At 36.2% G+C, this 18,723-nt stretch overlaps 1 protein-coding gene across 1 annotated transcript; it reads right to left on the reverse strand.

Moving 5' to 3' along the window:
• Window positions 1-5,297: 5,297 nt before the first annotated feature.
• On the reverse strand, window positions 5,298-15,141 carry LOC145507687 (flavin-containing monooxygenase 5-like). Its single transcript, XM_081494916.1, has 4 exons — window positions 14,991-15,141; window positions 8,484-8,656; window positions 7,150-7,312; window positions 5,298-5,317 (listed from the first exon to the last, which is right to left on the reverse strand). Exons 1-4 carry the CDS (start codon window positions 15,139-15,141, stop codon window positions 5,298-5,300), a joined length of 507 nt encoding a protein of 168 aa, XP_081351042.1.
• Between the last annotated feature and the right edge of the window lie 3,582 nt (window positions 15,142-18,723).

Consider the following 18,723-nt stretch of genomic DNA (forward strand, 5'->3'; position numbering starts at 1 on the left):
TGTGAAATGGTACCTCATTGTGGTTTTGATTTGCATTTCTCTAATGATGAGCGATGTTGAGCATCTTTTCATGTGTTTGTTAGCCATCTGTAGGTCTTCTTTGGAGAAATGTCTGTTTAGTTCTTTGGCCCATTTTACGATTGGGTCATTTATTTTTCTGGAATTCAGCTGCAGGAGTTGCTTGTATATTTTTGAGAGTAATTGTTTGTCTGTTGCTTCGTTTGCTATTATGTTCTCCCATTCTGAAGGCTGTCTTTTCACCTTGCTTATAGTTTCCTTTGTTGTGCAAAAGCTTTTAATTTTAATTAGGTCCCATTTGTTTATTTTTGCTTTTATTTCCAATATTCTGGGAGGTGGGTCATGGAGGATCCTGCTGTGATTTATGTCGGAGAGTGTTTTGCCTATGTTTTCCTCTAGGAGTTTTATAGTTTCTGGTCTTATGTTTAGATCTTTAATCCATTTTGAGTTTATTTTTGTGTATGGTGTTTGGAAGTGTTCTAGTTTCATTCTTTTACAAGTGGTTGACCAGTTTTCCCAGCACCACTTGTTAAAGAGATTGTCTTTTCTCCATTGTATATTCTTGCCTCCTTTGTCGAAGATAAGGTGTCCATATGTGCGTGGGTTTATCTCTGGGCTTTCTATTTTGTTCCATTGATCTATATTTCTATCTTTGTGCCAGTACCATACTGTCTTGATGACTGTGGCTTTGTAGTAGAGTCTGAAGTCAGGTACGTTGATTCCTCCAGTTCCATTCTTCTTTCTCAAGATTGCTTTGGCTATTCGAGGTTTTTTGTATTTCCATACAAATTGTGAAATGATTTGTTCTAGTTCTGTGAAAAATACCATTGGTACCTTGATAGGGATTGCATTGAATCTATAGATTGCTTTGGGTAGTATACTCATTTTCACTATATTAATTCTTCCAATCCATGAACACGGTATATTTCTCCATCTGTTTGTGTCCTCTTTGATTTCTTTCATCAGTGTTTTATAGGTTTCTATATATAAGTCTTTTGTTTCTTTAGGTAGATATATTCCTAAGTATTTTATTCTTTTTGTTGCAATGGTGAATGGTATTGTTTCCTTAATTTCTCTTTCTGTTTTCTCATTATTGGAGTATAGGAATGCAAGGGATTTCTGTGTGTTGATTTTATATCCTGCAACTTTACTATATTCACTGATTAGCTCTAGTAATTTTCTGGTAGAATCTTTAGGGTTTTCTATGTAGAGGATCATGTCATCTGCAAACAGTGAGAGTTTTAATTCTTCTTTTCCTATCTGTATTCCTTTTATTTCTTTTTCAGCTCTAATTGCTGTAGCCAAAACTTCCAAAACTATGTTAAATAGTAGTGGTGAGAGTGGGCACCCTTGTCTTGTTCCTGACTTTAGGGGAAATGCTTTCAATTTTTCACCATTGAGGATAATGTTTGCTGTGGGTTTGTCATATATAGCTTTTATTATGTTGAGGTATGTTCCTTCTATTCCTGCTTTCTGGAGAGTTTTTACCATAAATGGATGTTGAATTTTGTCAAAGGCTTTTTCTGCATCTATTGAGATAATCATATGGTTTTTATCTTTCAATTTGTTAATGTGGTGTGTTACGTTGATTGATTTGCGGATGTTAAGGAAACCTTGCATTCCTGGGATAAAGCCCACTTGGTCATGATGTATGAGCTTTTTAATATGATGTTGGATTCTGTTTGCTAGAATTTTATTAAGGATTTTTGCATCTATGTTCATCAGTGATATTGGCCTGTAGTTTTCTTTTTTTGTGACATCTTTGTCTGGTTTTGGAATTAGGGTGATGGTGGCCTCATAGAATGAGTTTGGCAGTTTACCTTCCTCTGCAATTTTCTGGAGGAGTTTGAGTAGGATAGGTGTTAGCTCTTCTCTAAATTTTTGGTAGCATTCATCTGTGAAGCCCTCTGGTCCTGGGCTTTTGTTTGCTGGAAGATTTCTGATTACAGTTTCGATTTCCGTGTTTGTGATGGGTCTGTTAAGGTCTTCTGTTTTTTCCTGGTTCAGTTTTGGAAAGGTATACTTTTCTAAGAATTTGTCCATTTCTTCCAAGTTGTGCATTTTATTGGCATATAGTTGTGGTAGTAGTCTCTTATGATCCTTTGTATTTCTGTGTAGGCTGTTGTGATCTCTCCATTTACATTTCTAATTTTGTTGATCTGATTCTTCTCCCTTTGTTTCTTGATGAGTCTGGCTAATGGTTTGTCAATTTTGTTTATCTTCTTGAAAAACCAGCTTTTAGTTTTGTTGATTTTTGCTATGGTCTCTTTTGTCTCTTTTGCATTTATTTCTGCCCTAATTTTTTAACATTTCTTTCCTTCTACTAACCCTGGGGTTCTTCGTTTCTTCCTTCTCTAGTTGCTTTAGGTGTACAGTTAGTTTATTTATTTGATTTTTTTTCTTTTTCTTGAGGTATGCCTGTATTGCTATGAACCTTCCCCTTAGCATTGCTTTTTCAGTGTTCCATAGGTTTTAGATTGTTGTGTTTTCATTTTCATTCGTTTCTGTGCATATTTTGATTTCTTTTTTGATTACTTCTATGATTTGTTGGTTATTCAGAAGCGTGTTGTTTAGCCTCCATATGTTGGAATTTTTAATAGTTTTTTTCCTGTAACTGAGGTCTAATCTTACTGCATTGTGGTCAGAGAAGATGGCTGGGAGATTTCAATATTTTTGAATTTACCAAGGCTAAATTAATGGCCCAGGATGTGATCTATCCTGGAGAAAGTTTCGTGTGCACTTGAGAAAAAGGTGAAATTGATTTTTTTGGGGTGGGAAGTCCTGTAAATATCAATTAAATCTAACTTGTCTATTGTATCCTTTAAAGTTTGTGTTTCCTTGTTAATTTTCTGTTTAGTCGATCTATCCTTATGTGTGAGTGGAGTATTAAAGTCTCCCACTATTATTGTGTTATTGTTAATTTCCCCTTTCATACTTGTTAGTATTTGCCTTATATATTGTGGTGCTCCTATGTTGGGTGCATATATATTTATAGCTTTCAGTCTGTATGTGTCCCTTGTTTTGAGGTGGGTCTCTTGTAGACAGCATATATAGGGGTCTTGTTTTTGTATCCATTCAGCCAGCCTTTGTCTTTTGGTTGGGGCATTCAACCCATTTACATTTAAGGTAATTATTGATAAGTATGGTCCCGTTGCCGTTTACTTTGTTGTTTTGAGTTCGTGTTGAAACATCCTTTCTGTGTTTCCTGTTTAGAGAAGATCCTTTAGCATTTGTTGGAGAGCTAGTTTGGTGGTGCTGAATTCCCTCAGCTCTTGCTTGTCTGTAAAGCTTTTGAATTCTCCTTCATATCTGAATGAGATCCTTGCTGGGTACAGTAATCTGGGTTGTAGATTATTCTCTTTCATTACTTTAAGTATGTCCTGCCATTCCCTTCTAGCCTGAAGGGTTTCTATTGAAAGATCAGCTGTTATCCTTATGGGGATCCCCTTGTGTGTTATTTGTTGTTTTTCCCTTGTTGCTTTTAATATTTGTTCTTTGTGTTTGATCTTTGTTAATTTGATTCATATGTGTCTTGGGGTGTTTCGCCTTGGGTTTATCCTGTTTGGGACTCTCTGGGTTTCTTGGACTTCTGTGACTATTTCCTTTCTCATTTTAGGGAAATTTTCAACTATTATCTCCTCGAGTATTTTTCCATAGCCTTTCCTTTTATCTTCTTCTTCTGGGACTCTTATGATTCGAATGTTGGGGCGTTTCATATTGTCCCAGAGGTCCCTGAGGTTTTCCTCACTTCTTTTGATTTTTTTTTCTTTTTTCCTCTCTGCTTTGTTTATTTCCACCATTCTATCTTCTACCTCACTTATCCTATCTTCTGCCTCCGTTATTCTACTGTTGGTTCCCTCCAAAGTGTCTTTTATCTCCTTCATTTCATTATTCATTATATATTGACTCCTTTTTATTTCTCCTAGGTCCTTGATAAACATTTCTTGCATCTTCTCAATCCTTGTCTCCAGGCTATTTATCTGTAACTCCATTTTGTTTTCAAGATTTTGGATCATTTTTATTATCATTATTCTAAATTCTTTTTCAGATAGATTCCCTATCTCCTCCTCTTTGGTTTGGTTTGGTGGGAATTTCTCATTTTATTTTACTTGCTGAGTATTTCTCTGCCTTTTCATCTTATTTAGATTGCTGTGTTTGGTGTGGCCTTTCTGTTTTCTGGTAGATTGAAGTTTCTCTTTATTGTGGAGGTTCCTCACTGTGGGTGGGGTTGGACAGGTGGCTTGTCAAGGTTTCCTCGTTGGGGGAGCTTGTGTCGGTGTTCTGGTGCATGGAGCTGGGTCTCTTCTCTCTAGAGTGCAATGGAGGGTCCAGTAGTGAGTTTTGAGATGTCTGTGGATTTCGTATGCCTCTGAGCAGCCTCTATATTGATGCTCAGGTCTATGTTCCTGCGTTGCTGGAGAATTTGCGTGGTATGTCTTGCTCTGGAACTTATTGGCTCTTGGGTGGAGCTTGGTTTCAGTGTATATGTGGAGGCTTTTGGATGATCTCTTATTAATTAATGTTTCCTCTGGCTTTCAGTCTTATTCTTGCAATAGACTCAAGACTTCTCCATCCATAGAGCATCAATAATAAAACTTTTAGGTTAATGGTGAAAAGATTCTCCACAGTGAGGGATACCCAGAGAGGTTCCCTGAGTTACATGGAGAGGCGAAGGGGGGGTGGTTGAGGTGACCAGGAGGAGAAGAGAGGGACTCAAATGTGGAGAGAGAAGTCTAGCCAGTAAGCACTTCCCTCTGTGCTCTCCACAGTCTGGAGCCCTCAGAGCGGTTCACAGAGATACATAGAGTGGGGGAGAAAGGTAATAGAGGTGAGCATGAGTAGAAAGGGGGGAATCAAGAGGGGAGAGAGAGATCTGGGCAGTATTCTGTTCCCGAAATGTTCTCCGGTACCTAGAACACCCTCCGAGATTCACTGAACTGGGTTGAGAAGAGAAGTAGGAGGGTGGGAGATAGAGGTTCCTTGGGGGAGAAGAAAGAGCGTCAATAGGGGGAGAGAGTAATCAAGCCAGTAATCCCACTCCTGAGTAAAAATGGGTCCTAAAGATTGGGTTCTTAAATGTACAAAATTGATATCAAATATGTAAAGCAAAGATTAAAAATCTAGAGTAGAGGTTAGACTCTTAGAAAAATACAATATAAAAAGAAGAAAAAAAGAAAAAAGAAAACAAAATCACAAAAAGTATATGATATAGGTATGCAGTTTGCTTTAAAAATAGGTTTTTTTTTTTGCAAAGTAATAGTGGGTTATAAAAATGAAAATTAAAGGTGTAATTGAGGACCTAAAGAAAAAAGTAAAAAAAAATTTTTTTTAATTAAAAAGAAAAAAAATAGATAATAGTAAAAATATATCCAGGACTTTCTCTGGAGCTGTTGTGAGCAGTGTGGGGGCTGTTCAGTTTCAGATAGATCCTTGTTCCTGCTTATACTTTTCAAGATCTATAGGCTCCTTTCAATGCAGTTGGTGATAACTACAGGGATTTTAATCTGTTGGCCTGTCGCTTCCAAAGTGCTTCCCTCTGTTTATTTTGCTTCTGTTTGGAGGTCTCTTCAGTGTCTAATTTCCACCCTGCCACAAAGGGGTGGAGGTGGTCTCTTTAGGGTTGCTTGTTCAGTCGTGGTGTGGGGAGGGAGGAACACTGCAAGCCAATATCACTGGCGTGTGTGTGGAGAGCTTGCAGTGTATCGGCCACACTGGGTTCGGCCCCGCTCACAGCGTGTGTGCTTTTCCAGTCTACCCTGCTCAGGCTTCACGTTACTCGGCCGGAGAGTGGCGCCCGGGGAGTGGGCCCTGAGATGTGTGCACTTCCCAGGTCTAAGCTGCTCAGGTTCAGGTTCCCGGGTACTCCACAGCTCCAAAGGCACAGACTCGGTTGGGCCCGCGATTTGTGCCGATCCCGGTTGGAGCAGCTCAGGCAGCCAGGAGTTTGGCGAGCGCACTCTCCCCTGTTGGGGCGGTGCGGCTTATCACCTCCCTGGTCCCCGCCTCGGTTTACGGGCGCGCCTGGCTCCGGTGTGCTTTGTGTGAGTTCTGGGGAGCTGGTTTCTGGCTGCGACCCTCCTGGCGGCTGTCGACCCTCCGGGATCTCAGGCAGTCTTTGCTTAGAAACTGGAAGCCTGTTTGCAGTTTGGTAGGGGGTGCCCTCTCTGGGGCCCAGTTTGCCCCTTTCCGGCTCTGGCTGGTCCCGCCTGCCTGCTGTGTCCGGCAGGGGATGGGGCGGTCCACAGCCGGCTAGCTCTCCTTTGGTATTGCTCAGTCCTTTGTTCTGTGAGCAGGCCGGCAGTGCCTTAGATTTGGGCTTTTCACAGGATTGTTCTCTCTCTCTGGCTGTCCCACAGTTTAGGTTGCTATCTCACGTTAGCTCCCTCAGATTGCCCTCAGGGCATTCGGCCTGGTCCTTACCCTAAGCAGTGCCGCCCGCTCCTCTCCATTCAGCCCCCACTTGCTGGTGGCAGATGCGAGCGTCTGGGGTTCTTTGCTGGGAGTTGCCTTTAGGCACATAATCTGTGGGTTTTATTTATTTTTTCTCCCAGTTATGTTGCCCTCCGAGATTCGAAATCTTCCCTCAAACCCGCCCGTGAGAGGGTTTCCTGATGTTTGGAAACTTCTCTTTCATGACTCCCTCCCCGGGTCGGGTCTCCGTCCCTAACTCTTTTGTCTCTCTTTTCATCTTTTATATTTTCTCCTACCTCCTTTCGAAGATAATGCGCTGTTTTTCTGGATGCCTGATGTCCTCTGCCAGCATCCAGAAGTTGTTTTGTGAAGTTTGCTCAGCGTTCAGATGTTCTTTTGATAAATTTGTGGGGGAGAGAGTGGTCTCCCCGTCCTATTCCTCTGCCATCTTAGCCCCACTCCTTGCAAATTTTTATTTATTGTAAGCTATAGGAAACTGTAGTAAATAAAAAAATAGAAATTATTGTCTTTACTTTTGTTTTTCAAGGGACTAAATTGTCCTGTTAACATAAATGTCGGACAGAGCAACTATACAATTTTATAGTTATATAAACAAATATATAATTTTTTAGCAAAAAAATTTATGTTTTGTCATTTTGCTCGTAACTTATTTGGCCTATGTTTAATACTTTTTTTACCAAGTAGATTCTTATGACATACCTGGGAAGGACTGAAGTGGTAAGTTGGGGTCTGTGTGATGTCCACTGCAGATCAAAATCCCATCAAAGATCAAAGGCTCCTGTTTTCCATTAGCCTCCACAATAACATTCCATTGTCTACTGAAGGAAAAATCTTGGTGTTTCCTCACACTTTGCACTTTGTTCTGAGAACAAGGGCACAAATCATAACAATCACTTTCATCAGGTTTAATCCCTCCTTCACAAACCCCATAATCTGAACAACACAACTCATCTGAGGCATTTATACTCATTTAGTTCCCACTTCTGGGTACTCCCATCATGAGTTTGCTGTGGGTGCATGCTTTGATCTGAATGTTATACCTCTCAAAATCCATTTGTTGAAATCCTAACCCCTAAAGGTGTTGGCATTAGTAGATGAAGGTTTTGGGAGGTGATCAGGTTATGAGTGTGAAGCCTTCATGAATGGAATTTGTGTTCTTATAAAAGAGATCCTACAGAGCTCCCTAGCCCCTTCCCCCACCCATGTGAGGACAGAGACAGAAGGCACAGGCTATGAACCAGGAAAAGAGCCGCCACCCAACCATACTGGAATCTTGATCTTAGACTTCCAGTCTTCAGAACTGTGAGAAATAAATGTCTGTTGTTTATAAACTACCCTATCTTTGGTATTTTGTAGCTGGAATGGACTGAGGCAGTGGGTTTTCTAGCTTTATGAAAATTTCATTAAAACCTAATTTTCCATAGAAATAGTTGAGACTTAACTATGAAAAAACATGGAAGGGACTGAAGCTGCAGAAATAATATCCCTTTTCCAGGAAGAATTCCAGATGAAAGAAAATAGTATCCCTTGTGGTTTTTATACTACAGCACAGATCTGTCCAGTTTCCCTGGGATTGATTTTAGAGTTTTAGATAGAAATTAATGCTCTACCATGATTATAGTGATGAATTTTTATGTGTTGAGGGTGGTAATTACAAATATATTGTGGTAACTACATGGACCTGAAAATATCTTCTTTATGTTGTTTACATGATCCTGGTTCAATATAATTTGGCTCAATTGCTACTGACATTATGAAAGTCCTTAAACATTTTGAATTTAAAGCTGAGGGAGGACTCTTACCACACCACATCAAAGTATTATTAGAATGGGCAAAACTCTCCAACCTCACATTCAAGTGTAATCTTCAAAACATTACTTCATTATAAGTGTTGGTTTTCTAGGGTGGAAGCTCACTAATGACTTTTTCCCCTCTAATCATACTAGAGGATGTCAAGTATAAATTTTGTGTGTGTACAAATGAGCATGTCTGTACCCACACACGCACAATGCAATATTTCACTTATATTGTACCTTAAAACGAATGTGTTTCAGGAGGCCAAAGTGTTTAACATACTTCCTGAAGTAGCCCATGAGTTCGGAGTTGTGCATATAATTAGGAAAATGATCAGGTATGGGGAAGTCACTGAAGAACATTGTCTCTTTGGAAGTGTTGATGGTCACAGATTTGTAGATACTAGGCATTTCTCTGAGATATTTTTCTACAGCAAAAACAAAAACCATCCTTCTCTTAATAAAATAAACTTTTCAAAACATCAAAATTAAAATCAAATATTTTAAAGAAGGAAATAATTGATATAATAAAGTTGTAATTTGCCTTTTATTTTCTCAATGAATATTTTCTTTCTCATACTCCTATATTTGCTAGAAAAAAATCATAGTGAATGAAAAATAAGGCCTACAACTGAATTCTCAATAGAAATAATGGAAATCAAAAGCAATGGGATAATATATTTAAAATGCTAAAACAAAAATATTTTTACCTAGATTTTGTACCTATAACCAGTGAAAATATATTTCAAAAATAAAAATGAAATTAATACGTATTGAGACAAACAAAAGCTGAGGGTCTTTGTTGCCAGCAATCCAACATCAACATAAATATGAAAGAAGCTATCAAACCTGAATGGGAATGAACCAGAATGGAGGTGTGCAAATACAGGAAGGATGACAAACACTGGAAATAATAAATATGTGGTAACATAAAGTCTATTTACTATTAAAGAACAACAACAGCAGAAATAATGTTTTGTTGGGTTTATAGCATTTTTCACAAGTAAAATATATACAAATACAAAAGATGGGAAGGGGAAATAGGAAAATCTTTGTTTTATTCTGAAAGTGAGTACAAATAAGTACATGAGTACAAGTACAAATCATAAAATAGAAAACAATGTCAGGATGCATATTGAAATTTTAATATATGAGAAAATATAAAAAGATATTTGAGTACTATCAAAAGAAATAAGGAATTAAAAAGACATAAAAAATATAAAACAAATGAAAAAGATGCTTAGATATTAAACTAAAACTCAACTATATTCATATTGCATTACATAGAAACATTCCAGTTAAAACACAAAACCAAAATAAGCACAAAAATCTTTCTTATGTTGTCTACAAAAGATAAAATTAGACTGAATGATTGGATTTATCATGCAAACACGGGCTTCCCTGATACCTCAGTTGATAAGGAATCTGCCTGCAATGCAAGAGACCCCGGTTTAATTCCTGGGTCGGGAAGATCTGCTGGAGAAGGAATAGGCTACCCACCCCAGTATTCTTGGGCTTCCCTTGTGGCTCAGCTGGTAAAGAATTCGCCTGCAGCGCGGGAGACCTGAGTTCGATCTCTGGGTTGGGAAGATCCCCTGGAGAGGGGAAAGGCTACCCACTCCAGTATTTCGGCCTAGAGAATTCCACAGACTGTATAGTCCATGGGGTCGCAAAGAGCTGGACACGACTGAGCGACTTTCACTTTCACTTCACTTTCACTATGAATCAAAAGACCAGAGTGGCTATATTAATATCAAACAAATTAGACATTATGGAAAGATTAGAGATAAGGAGGGAGAGATTATAATGATATAAAGATCAATTCTACAGGAGGTATAAAAACTTAAATGTGAATTTGCCTAGTAACACAGTTTCAAAATATATAGCGTAAAAGTTAATAAAATTAAAAGGAAAAATAGACAAATCCATATTTAACAGCTAAAGAATTCAACTCATCCCACTAAATCCCACTAAGTAGCTGATAGAACAATGGCAAAAAGTGATAAAGGCATACAACATTAAAGAACATAAACTTAATTGCCATACATAGATGAAAAAACTCAAGAACTTTAAGTTATACAATCTTTTGATATTCATATGATATACTTACCAATATAGGCTCTATGCTTGGCCATTAAAACAGTCTTATAAACAAATTTCAAAGGATTAAAATTAGTACACACTCTTCAACCATAGTGAAATTAAATTAGAAATCAATAAGAGAAAGAGAACCAAAAACTTATATCCTTCAATAGCATAAAAATTAAGTAGCACATATAAATCATCTTCATGTCAGAGAATATATCACAGGGACAGTTTTAACTGTCCACAATGAAAAAACTGAATCAAATCTGTGAATGAAACAAACCAGTCATGGCAGGAAAATTCATAGCTTTAAATAAACATATTAAACAAGAAAAAGTTACAAGTCGATATTCTAAGTTCCAAATCAAGGACTTAGAGAAACTGCAAAATAAACCCAAAAATATAGAAAAATAAAACACAGAAATGATCAGAAATCAATAAAATACAATGTGGATGCACAGTAAAGAAAAAGACATGCTATAAGTTTGCTCTTTTAGAATATTAATAAAATTAATAAACCCCTAGTAAGAATGACCAAGAAAAAAAAGATAAATTATAAACAATCAATCAGTTCAGTTCAGTTCAGTTGCTCAGTCATGTCTGACTCTTTGCACCATGGACTGCAGCACACCAGGCTTCCCTATCCATCACCAATAATCAATATCAGAAACAAAAGTCAAGCATCATTATGGAACCTACACATAATAAAAAATGACTATAAGAGGATTCCATAAACAATACCCCCAAGCTAATAATTTCCTTAAAAGCAATATTTATCAATCTGACATGAAGAGGAAAATTAGAAATTATATTTGTTAGACAGTTATAGAAGTATTATATATTTGGAAGTATTATATATTTAGATTATATTAGATATATATAATATATTGTGTATAAGTTTTATATATAATATATACTTAAATATTATATTTAATTAATATAAATATATTAATTATATATAAATATACTATATATTTATATAGTACATATAGAAGCATTATATATTTAGAACAGTTGAACTTGTCATTAAAAAACTTCCTACAAAGAAAGCTAAGGCCCAGATAGCTTCATTGTTGAATTCTCCCAAATATTTAAATAGTATACCAATTACATACAAATTCTTTAAGAACATAGAAGAAGGAACACCTTTATGTTTATTTCATAACTTTGAGGTTAAATAATCTTGATACCAATCTTGACTCAGACATTATCAGAAGGAAAAAATTATAACACAATATCTTTCATAAACATGAACAAAATGTTAGACAATTTTGCATTATGTTAACCAGTTAGCAATATCAGCAAAAATTTTGAATCTCATCCAGGAACAGACAAAACTAAAATTACCAAGTAGGGGCTTTTCTAGGAATGAAACTTTGCTTTATCATTTGAATATGAATTAATGCAAAGCACTGCATTAACAGAATAAACAGAAAAGCATATGATGATCTCAGGTAATGCAGAAGAATTATTTGATAAAGTCGATATATGTCCATAATTTTAAAAACATCTTCACAAGTTATGTATATGTGGAAATTTTCACAAACACCTTAGCTAATATAATGACTAATAAAATATTGAACAAATGATCTCTGAGGTAGGATAAAGAAAAGGATGTTTTCAACCAGCATTATTATGCAACATTGTTCTAGAGGCCCTAGCTAACACAATATGGCAAGAACAAAAAAATCCCCAAAGTCATAAATATTAGAAAGGAAGAAGTAAAGCTGCTTTTGTGCATAGAAGTTATGAATATGTACAAAGAAAATCCAAAAAAATCTACATTAAAGCATTAGTAAATTCATCAAGTTGTTGGACACAAATTAATTGTTCTTTATACCAGCAAAATTTGGAAAGTGAAACTTTTATGATACTACCCATCTGATGCAGAGTTCCAAAGAATAGCAAGGAGAAAAAAGAAAGCCTTCTTAAGTGAACAATGCAAAGAAATAGAGGAAAACAATAGAATGGGAAAGACTAGAGATCTCTTCAAGAAAATTAGAGATAACAAAGGAATATTTCATGCAGTGATAGGCACAGTATGGGACAGAAACAGCAAGGACCTAACAGAAGTAGAAGAGATTAAGAAAAGGTGGCAAGAATACATAGAAGAACTATAAAAAAAAGGTCTTTATAACCCAGATAATCACGATGATGTGATCACTCACCCTAGAGTCAGACATCCTAGATTGTGAAGTCAAGTAGACCTTAGGAAGCATTACTACGGACAAAGCTGGTGGAACTGATGGAATTCTAGCTGAGATTTTTCAAATCCTAAAATATGATGTTAAAGTGCTGTACTCAATATGATAGCAAATTTGGAAAACTCAGCACTGGGCACAGGACTGAAAAAGGTCAGTTTTCATTCCAGTTCCAAAGAAGGGCAATGCCAAAGAATATTCAAGTTATTTTAAAATTGCACTCATTTCCCATGCTAGCAAGATAATGTTCAAAATCCTTCAAGCTAGGCTTCAATAGTAAGTGACCAAGAACTTCTAGATGTACAATGGATTTAGAAAAGGCAGAGGAAACAAAGAGCAAATTGCCAACATCCACTGGATCACAGAAAAAGCAAGAGAATTCCAAAAGATCACCTACTTCTGTTTCATTGACTATGCTAAAGCCTTTGATTGTGTGGACCACAGCAAACTGGAAAATTCTTAAAGAGATGGGAGTACCAGACCACCTTAGCTGCCTCCTGAGAAACCTGTATGCAGGTCAAGAAGCAACAGTTAGAACCAGACACAGAACAACGGACTGGTTCAAAATTGGGAAAGGAGTACGTCAAGGCTGTATATTGTCACCCTGCTATTTAACTTATATGCAGAGTACATCATGTGAAATGCTGCACTGTATGAAGCACAAGCTGGAATCAAGATTGCCTGGAGAAATATCATTTCTCAGATATTCAGGTGATTCCATTTTAATGGCAGAAAGCAAAGAGGAACTAAAGAGCCTCTTGATGAATGTGAAAGAGGAGAGGAAAAAGCTGGCTTAAAATTCAGCATTCAAAAAACTAAGATCATGGTATCTGGTCCCATCACTTCAAGGCAAATAGATTGGGGAAAAATTGGAAACCCTGAGAGACCCTATTTTTTTGGGCTCCAAAATCACTGGGGATGGTGACTGCAGCCATGTAATTAAAAGACAATTGCTCCTTGGAAGGAAAGCTATGACAAACCTAGACAGCATATTAAAAAACAGAGACATCACTTTTACAACAAAGGTCAAATATGGTCAAAAAGGTCAAATGTGGTCAAAGCTAGTAGTCATGTATAGATAGGTGTGAGAGTTGGACCATAAAGAAGGATGAGCTCTGAAGAATTGGTGCTTTTGAACTGTGGTGCTGAAGAAGATTCTTGAGAGTCTCTTGGAATGCAAGGAGATCAAAACTGTCAATCCTAAAGGAAATCAACCCTGAATATTCATTGGAAGGACTGGTACTGAAATGAAGCTCCAATGGTTTGGCTACCAGATGCAAAGAGCCAACTCATTGGAAAAGACCCTGATGCTGGGAAAGATTGAAGGCGGGAGGAGAAGGGAATGACAGGGAATGAGATGGCTGAATGGCATCACCAATTCAATGGACATAATTTTGAGCAAATTCTGGGAGATAGTGAACCACAGATAAGCCTGGCATGCTGCTGTCCATGGGGTTGCAAAGAGTCGGATTTAACTGAGCAACTGAAGAACAACAATTAACAGCTACCATTTACTAAAGTAAAAGCATCAAATACATAGGAAAAATCTTGCAAAGGATATGAAAGATTTTTCACATTAAAAAGTCATAAATAAGTGGAGAAATAAACTACTTCATGAATAAGATGTCTTGGGTAATGCTTCCCAAATTTATCTATAGATTCAATACAATCCTAAATAATATTCCAGCAGATATTTTTGGACATTAATAAGGCAGTTTTAAAGTTTATGTGGAAATGTAAGTATCCTTGTAAAATTAAGACCGTCCTTATGAAGAAGAATAAGAACATCAAATATAGTAATACCTCAATACAAAATAGAAATTTAAAGTTTTAAAAAATAACAGTGGTACATGGATAGAAAAGTGAACCAGTGGAACAGAATTAAGATATAAATTCACATATAAAGTCACTTAATTTTCGAAAAGAGACACTATTTCAACTTAGAATAAAATATAAATAGTGCTTTTACTATTTATCTTTACGAGAAAAAAAAATTGACCCCCTATTTCTCAGCATATACAAAAAGTAATTCAAAGTGAACTGTAGATCTAAATATTAAAAGTAAAGCAATAAATATTCTGGGAGAAAATAATAGAATACTTTTAAGACCTTGGGATAAAAAAGCTATAAATACTTATATTAATATATGACACAAAATTATAAGCCATGGAAGAAAATCTTTAACTTACCCTACTTATACCTATTTTAAGTCAGGAAAAAATAATCTGTGACGTCCTTAACATCCTTAACCTTAATCCTCAACTAGTATCCTTTTCTAGTATTTCTCATGGTCATATGGAATCTCAGCTACCAAGAATAGAATCTCATAAATTTCATGACCAAGTCTGAAATTGACCCATATTTTAAGATTTCTTCAATAATAAATGTGGTGTACTGTTTCATTTGAGGAAACTACTATCCAAATTTTTACAGATGTTTTAAAAAGTTAATTGCTTAAAACCAAGATCCAAACTTACCTGAAAAATCCAGAGATCTCCAATATCATCATTTCTTTCAAAGCAAATGGGCTCCAAGTCTTCATCTAAGCAGCATTTAATGGTGCCCAATCCACTAATTCTAGCTCCAATTGCAGCAATATGCTTCTTGGCCATGGTGCCTCAAAACTCAGCTGGTTGCTAGAAATGGAAACCTCCGGCACTATCATCCATTCCAGTTAAAATAAAATTAATTTGCCACAGGACCTACAATTTACTGTCCTAAATTTTGGTTATTCTTATTAGCAATGAGAACACCAATATGTTGATCATCTGTTAGAGGCTATGATGGGTATAAAGGACACAAAATATCCAAAAATAATTTTTTCCCTCAAAAAGTTCTCCATATAGTTTCTCCAAAAGTTTCTCCACATTTGTGTATTTTACATTCCCATAAATACATAAATAGTAATTACCAGACTATGTGATACATGCAATAATACCTTCATACTATGGATTCTATAGGAAGGAAGTATAGGAAGGAACACTTGGCCTGCTGGAGGAAGTGACACATACTAAAATTTAAGGATGAATGAGTAGATATTCAGTAGGTGAGAGACCAGGAAGGGTGGTATGTGTGTATGTGTATGACATTTCAAACAGGAAAGACAACTTAATTGAAGGCAGAGTGAGAAAATATGGGCAATCACATGCAGTCTAGTAAAACTGAATTCAGAAAGATATGGACTGAAAATGAGTCCATTAGATTTGCCAAGGTAATTGTCTTAGGCGATCTTTGCCAGAGAAATTTCAATGGAGCAGTGGGATGGAAGCCATTTTCTAACAGTTTGAGGAGAAAATAAGACCAGATAATGTAGATACACTGACTGTTAATTATGCTTCAGAACAAAATAAAGTCAATATATTGATATTTTACTCTTTTTGAATGACCTAATACAAGCTCATGGAAATAATAGGAAGTTTTTTATTTTATTTTTTTAGTTTTCTGAATGTTGAAGTTTTTTTAAATATATTTTTTATTGAAGGATAATTGTTTTACAGAATTTTGCTGTCTGTAAAAAGACATTGTATTTTCAAAGTACATAATACAGTATTGTTGACTAACATCAAGTTGTGCGTTAGATCCCCAGAAGTTATTCATCTTCTAACTGCAAGTTTGCGGAGTTGCTAAGAGACTAGATCTTATATGTTCTCATTGTAAAAAAGAAATGACAATTATATGATGTGATAAAAGTAGCTAAGGAAACAGTTTTATTCATATTGTGATGCATAAATGTATGAAATCAACATGTTCTACACCATCAGTCAGTTCAGTCGCTCAGTCATGTCCTACTCTTTGCGACCCCATGAACTGCAGCATTCCAGGCCTCCCTGTCCTTCACCATCTCATGGAGTTTGCTCAAACTCATGTCCATTGAGTCAGTGATGCCATCCAACCATCTCATCCTCTGTCATCCCCTTGTCCTCCTGCCCTCAATCTTTCTTAGCATCAGGGCCTTTTCAGGGACTGCAAGGAGATCCAATCAGTCCATCCTAAAGATCAGTCCTGAGTGTTCATTGGAAGGACTGATGTTGAAGCCGAAACTCCAATACTTTGGCCACCTGATGCAAAGAACAGACTCATTCGAAAAGACTCTGTTGCTGGGAAAGATTGAAGGAAGGAGAAGAAGGAGATGACAGAGGATGAGATGGTTAGATGGCATCACTGACTCAATGGATGTGAGTTTGAATAGTCTTTGGCATTGCCTTTCTTTGGGATTGGAATGAAAACTGACCTTTTCCAGTCCTGTGGCCACTGCTGAGTTTTCCAAATTTGCTGGCATATTGAGTGCAGCACTTTCACAGCATCATCTTTCAGGATTTGAAATAGCTCAACTGGAATTCCATCACCTCCACTAGCTTTGTTCATAGTGATGCTTGCTAAGGCCCACTTGATCTCACACTCCAGGATGTGTGGCTCTAGGTGAGTGATCACACCATTGTGATTATCTGGGTCTTGAAGATCTTTTTTGTACAGTTCTTCTGTGTATTCTTGCCACCTCTTCTTAATAACTTCTGCTTCTGTTCAGTCCATATCATTTCTGTCCTTTATTGAGCCCATCTTTGCATGAAATGTTCCCTTGGTATCTCTAATTTTCTTTAAGAGATCTTTAGTCTTTCCCATTCTATTGTTTTCCTCTATTTTTTTGCACTGATCACTGAGGAAGGCTTTCTTATCTCTCCTTGCTATTCTTTGGAACTCTGCATTCAAATCGGTATATCTTTCCTTTTTTCCTTTGCTTTTTGCTTTTCTTCTTTTCACAGCTATTTGTAAGGCCTCCTCAGACCGCCATTTTGCTTTTTTGCATTTCTTCCATAAACTTATACAATGTTATATGTATCTTATATCAGAATAAAAAATTTAAAAATAAAACACGTGATAAAGATGGTCTGAGTGGAAAAAAAACTGTATTTTTGAAGTTATTATGAAAGTATAAATATTTAGTATCTATGAGCCTTAGATTACTTTTTCACTTATTCCTGTTTACCCATTTATTTATCTGCTCAACACTTACTCATCTCCGGCTATGGACCAGATATTGTGTCTATTGCTGAGGCCAGAAAGAAAATGATGTTGTCCTGACCTCAAGGTTTCAATCTAAATCTAAAGGAGGTGCAAATAAAATTAAATATGTAACTTTGTAACTGCTGAGGTTAAGATACATGCAAATTGTGCCTCAATCTTGCTGAACTGCTCATAGTGACTATTTAGACTCATGCTTTTTCTTGCTGAAAATGCCATTTTGTTGCAGATGCTATTTCCACTGCAGAAATATCCTCCCTTTCCAGCTCCTATGTATTAACACTTTTCATGAAATTCTCTAGCATAGTTAAGCCCATCCTAAAAAGGTAACCACATAACGACTTGTACAGATATATTTTATTGCATCTAGCACATCCTTTTGTTTATTATTCTGTCTTATTTTACTGAGTATTAAGCACTTAGCAAAATTTGAGACTCAGCTGATATCTAATAAATGCCTTAAAATAAAATTTGAGTGAACAAATTAATTTCTAAACTTTCCTACTTTTTGTACTTGCTAACATAGTTGGACAGTAAGAATATTATATCATACAACTCTAATCAGATAAAACATATTATGACTATTTCCATAAAGTAATATATGTTATAAGCAGGATAAAAGACCACCCTTTAGAAAGAAGAAAAATCAAGTTCAGTTTCAGCCTCTGGTTGAAAGTAGATCTTTTGCTTCCTCTGTCTTCTTTATAATAAAGTCATTCCACAGCAACTTAAAGACTTTTATAGCTTATTGAACTAGTTACTGTGTAATTCTTTCCCATGACTCCTCCAACTGTATTAACAAAAGTTGCCATGAGCTTTTTAGAGAAGGGACCATGTCTAATTTGATGAGATTTACAATTCACTCACAGGTATTGGTCTGCAGTACATTTTAATGCTAACTGGCATATTGAAAAGGTCAACCAAACTAAAGTATTTGCATTGACTGGGAAAAGTATAACAAATATTTTGGAAAATAAGTAATGTTGTTAATTATGCTTCACAAATTTAAACATTCTTATCACTTTAGATAATTTTATGCTAAGAAATTTTATGTATTTATGTTAAGAAATTTTTTGATGAAAATAATGTTCAGTTAATGCTTATGATATAACTTTTAAAAGAGGACAAAGCAAGCTGTAAATTACAAAAAGAAACATATCAAATTTCTATTAATT

This window comes from Giraffa tippelskirchi, chromosome 5 (assembly GCF_054371585.1).
Source record: "Giraffa tippelskirchi isolate mGirTip1 chromosome 5, T2T-mGirTip1v1.2.pri, whole genome shotgun sequence".
NCBI lineage: Eukaryota > Metazoa > Chordata > Mammalia > Artiodactyla > Giraffidae > Giraffa > Giraffa tippelskirchi.

What these genes read in the sequence shown, in the direction of transcription:
- LOC145507687 (XM_081494916.1), bottom strand. Translation starts at nt 15,141, where the DNA reads ATGGCCAAGAAGCATATTGCTGCAATTGGAGCTAGAATTAGTGGATTG. An exon ending in TCAGGTAAGTTTGGATCTTG is followed by an intron (nt 8,657 to 14,990) that starts GTTTTAAGCAAT and finishes AATATCTCAGAG; the next exon opens with AAATGCCTAGTATCTACAAA. An exon ending in TGAAACACATTCGTTTTAAG is followed by an intron (nt 7,313 to 8,483) that starts GTACAATATAAG and finishes CCTTGTTCTCAG; the next exon opens with AACAAAGTGCAAAGTGTGAG.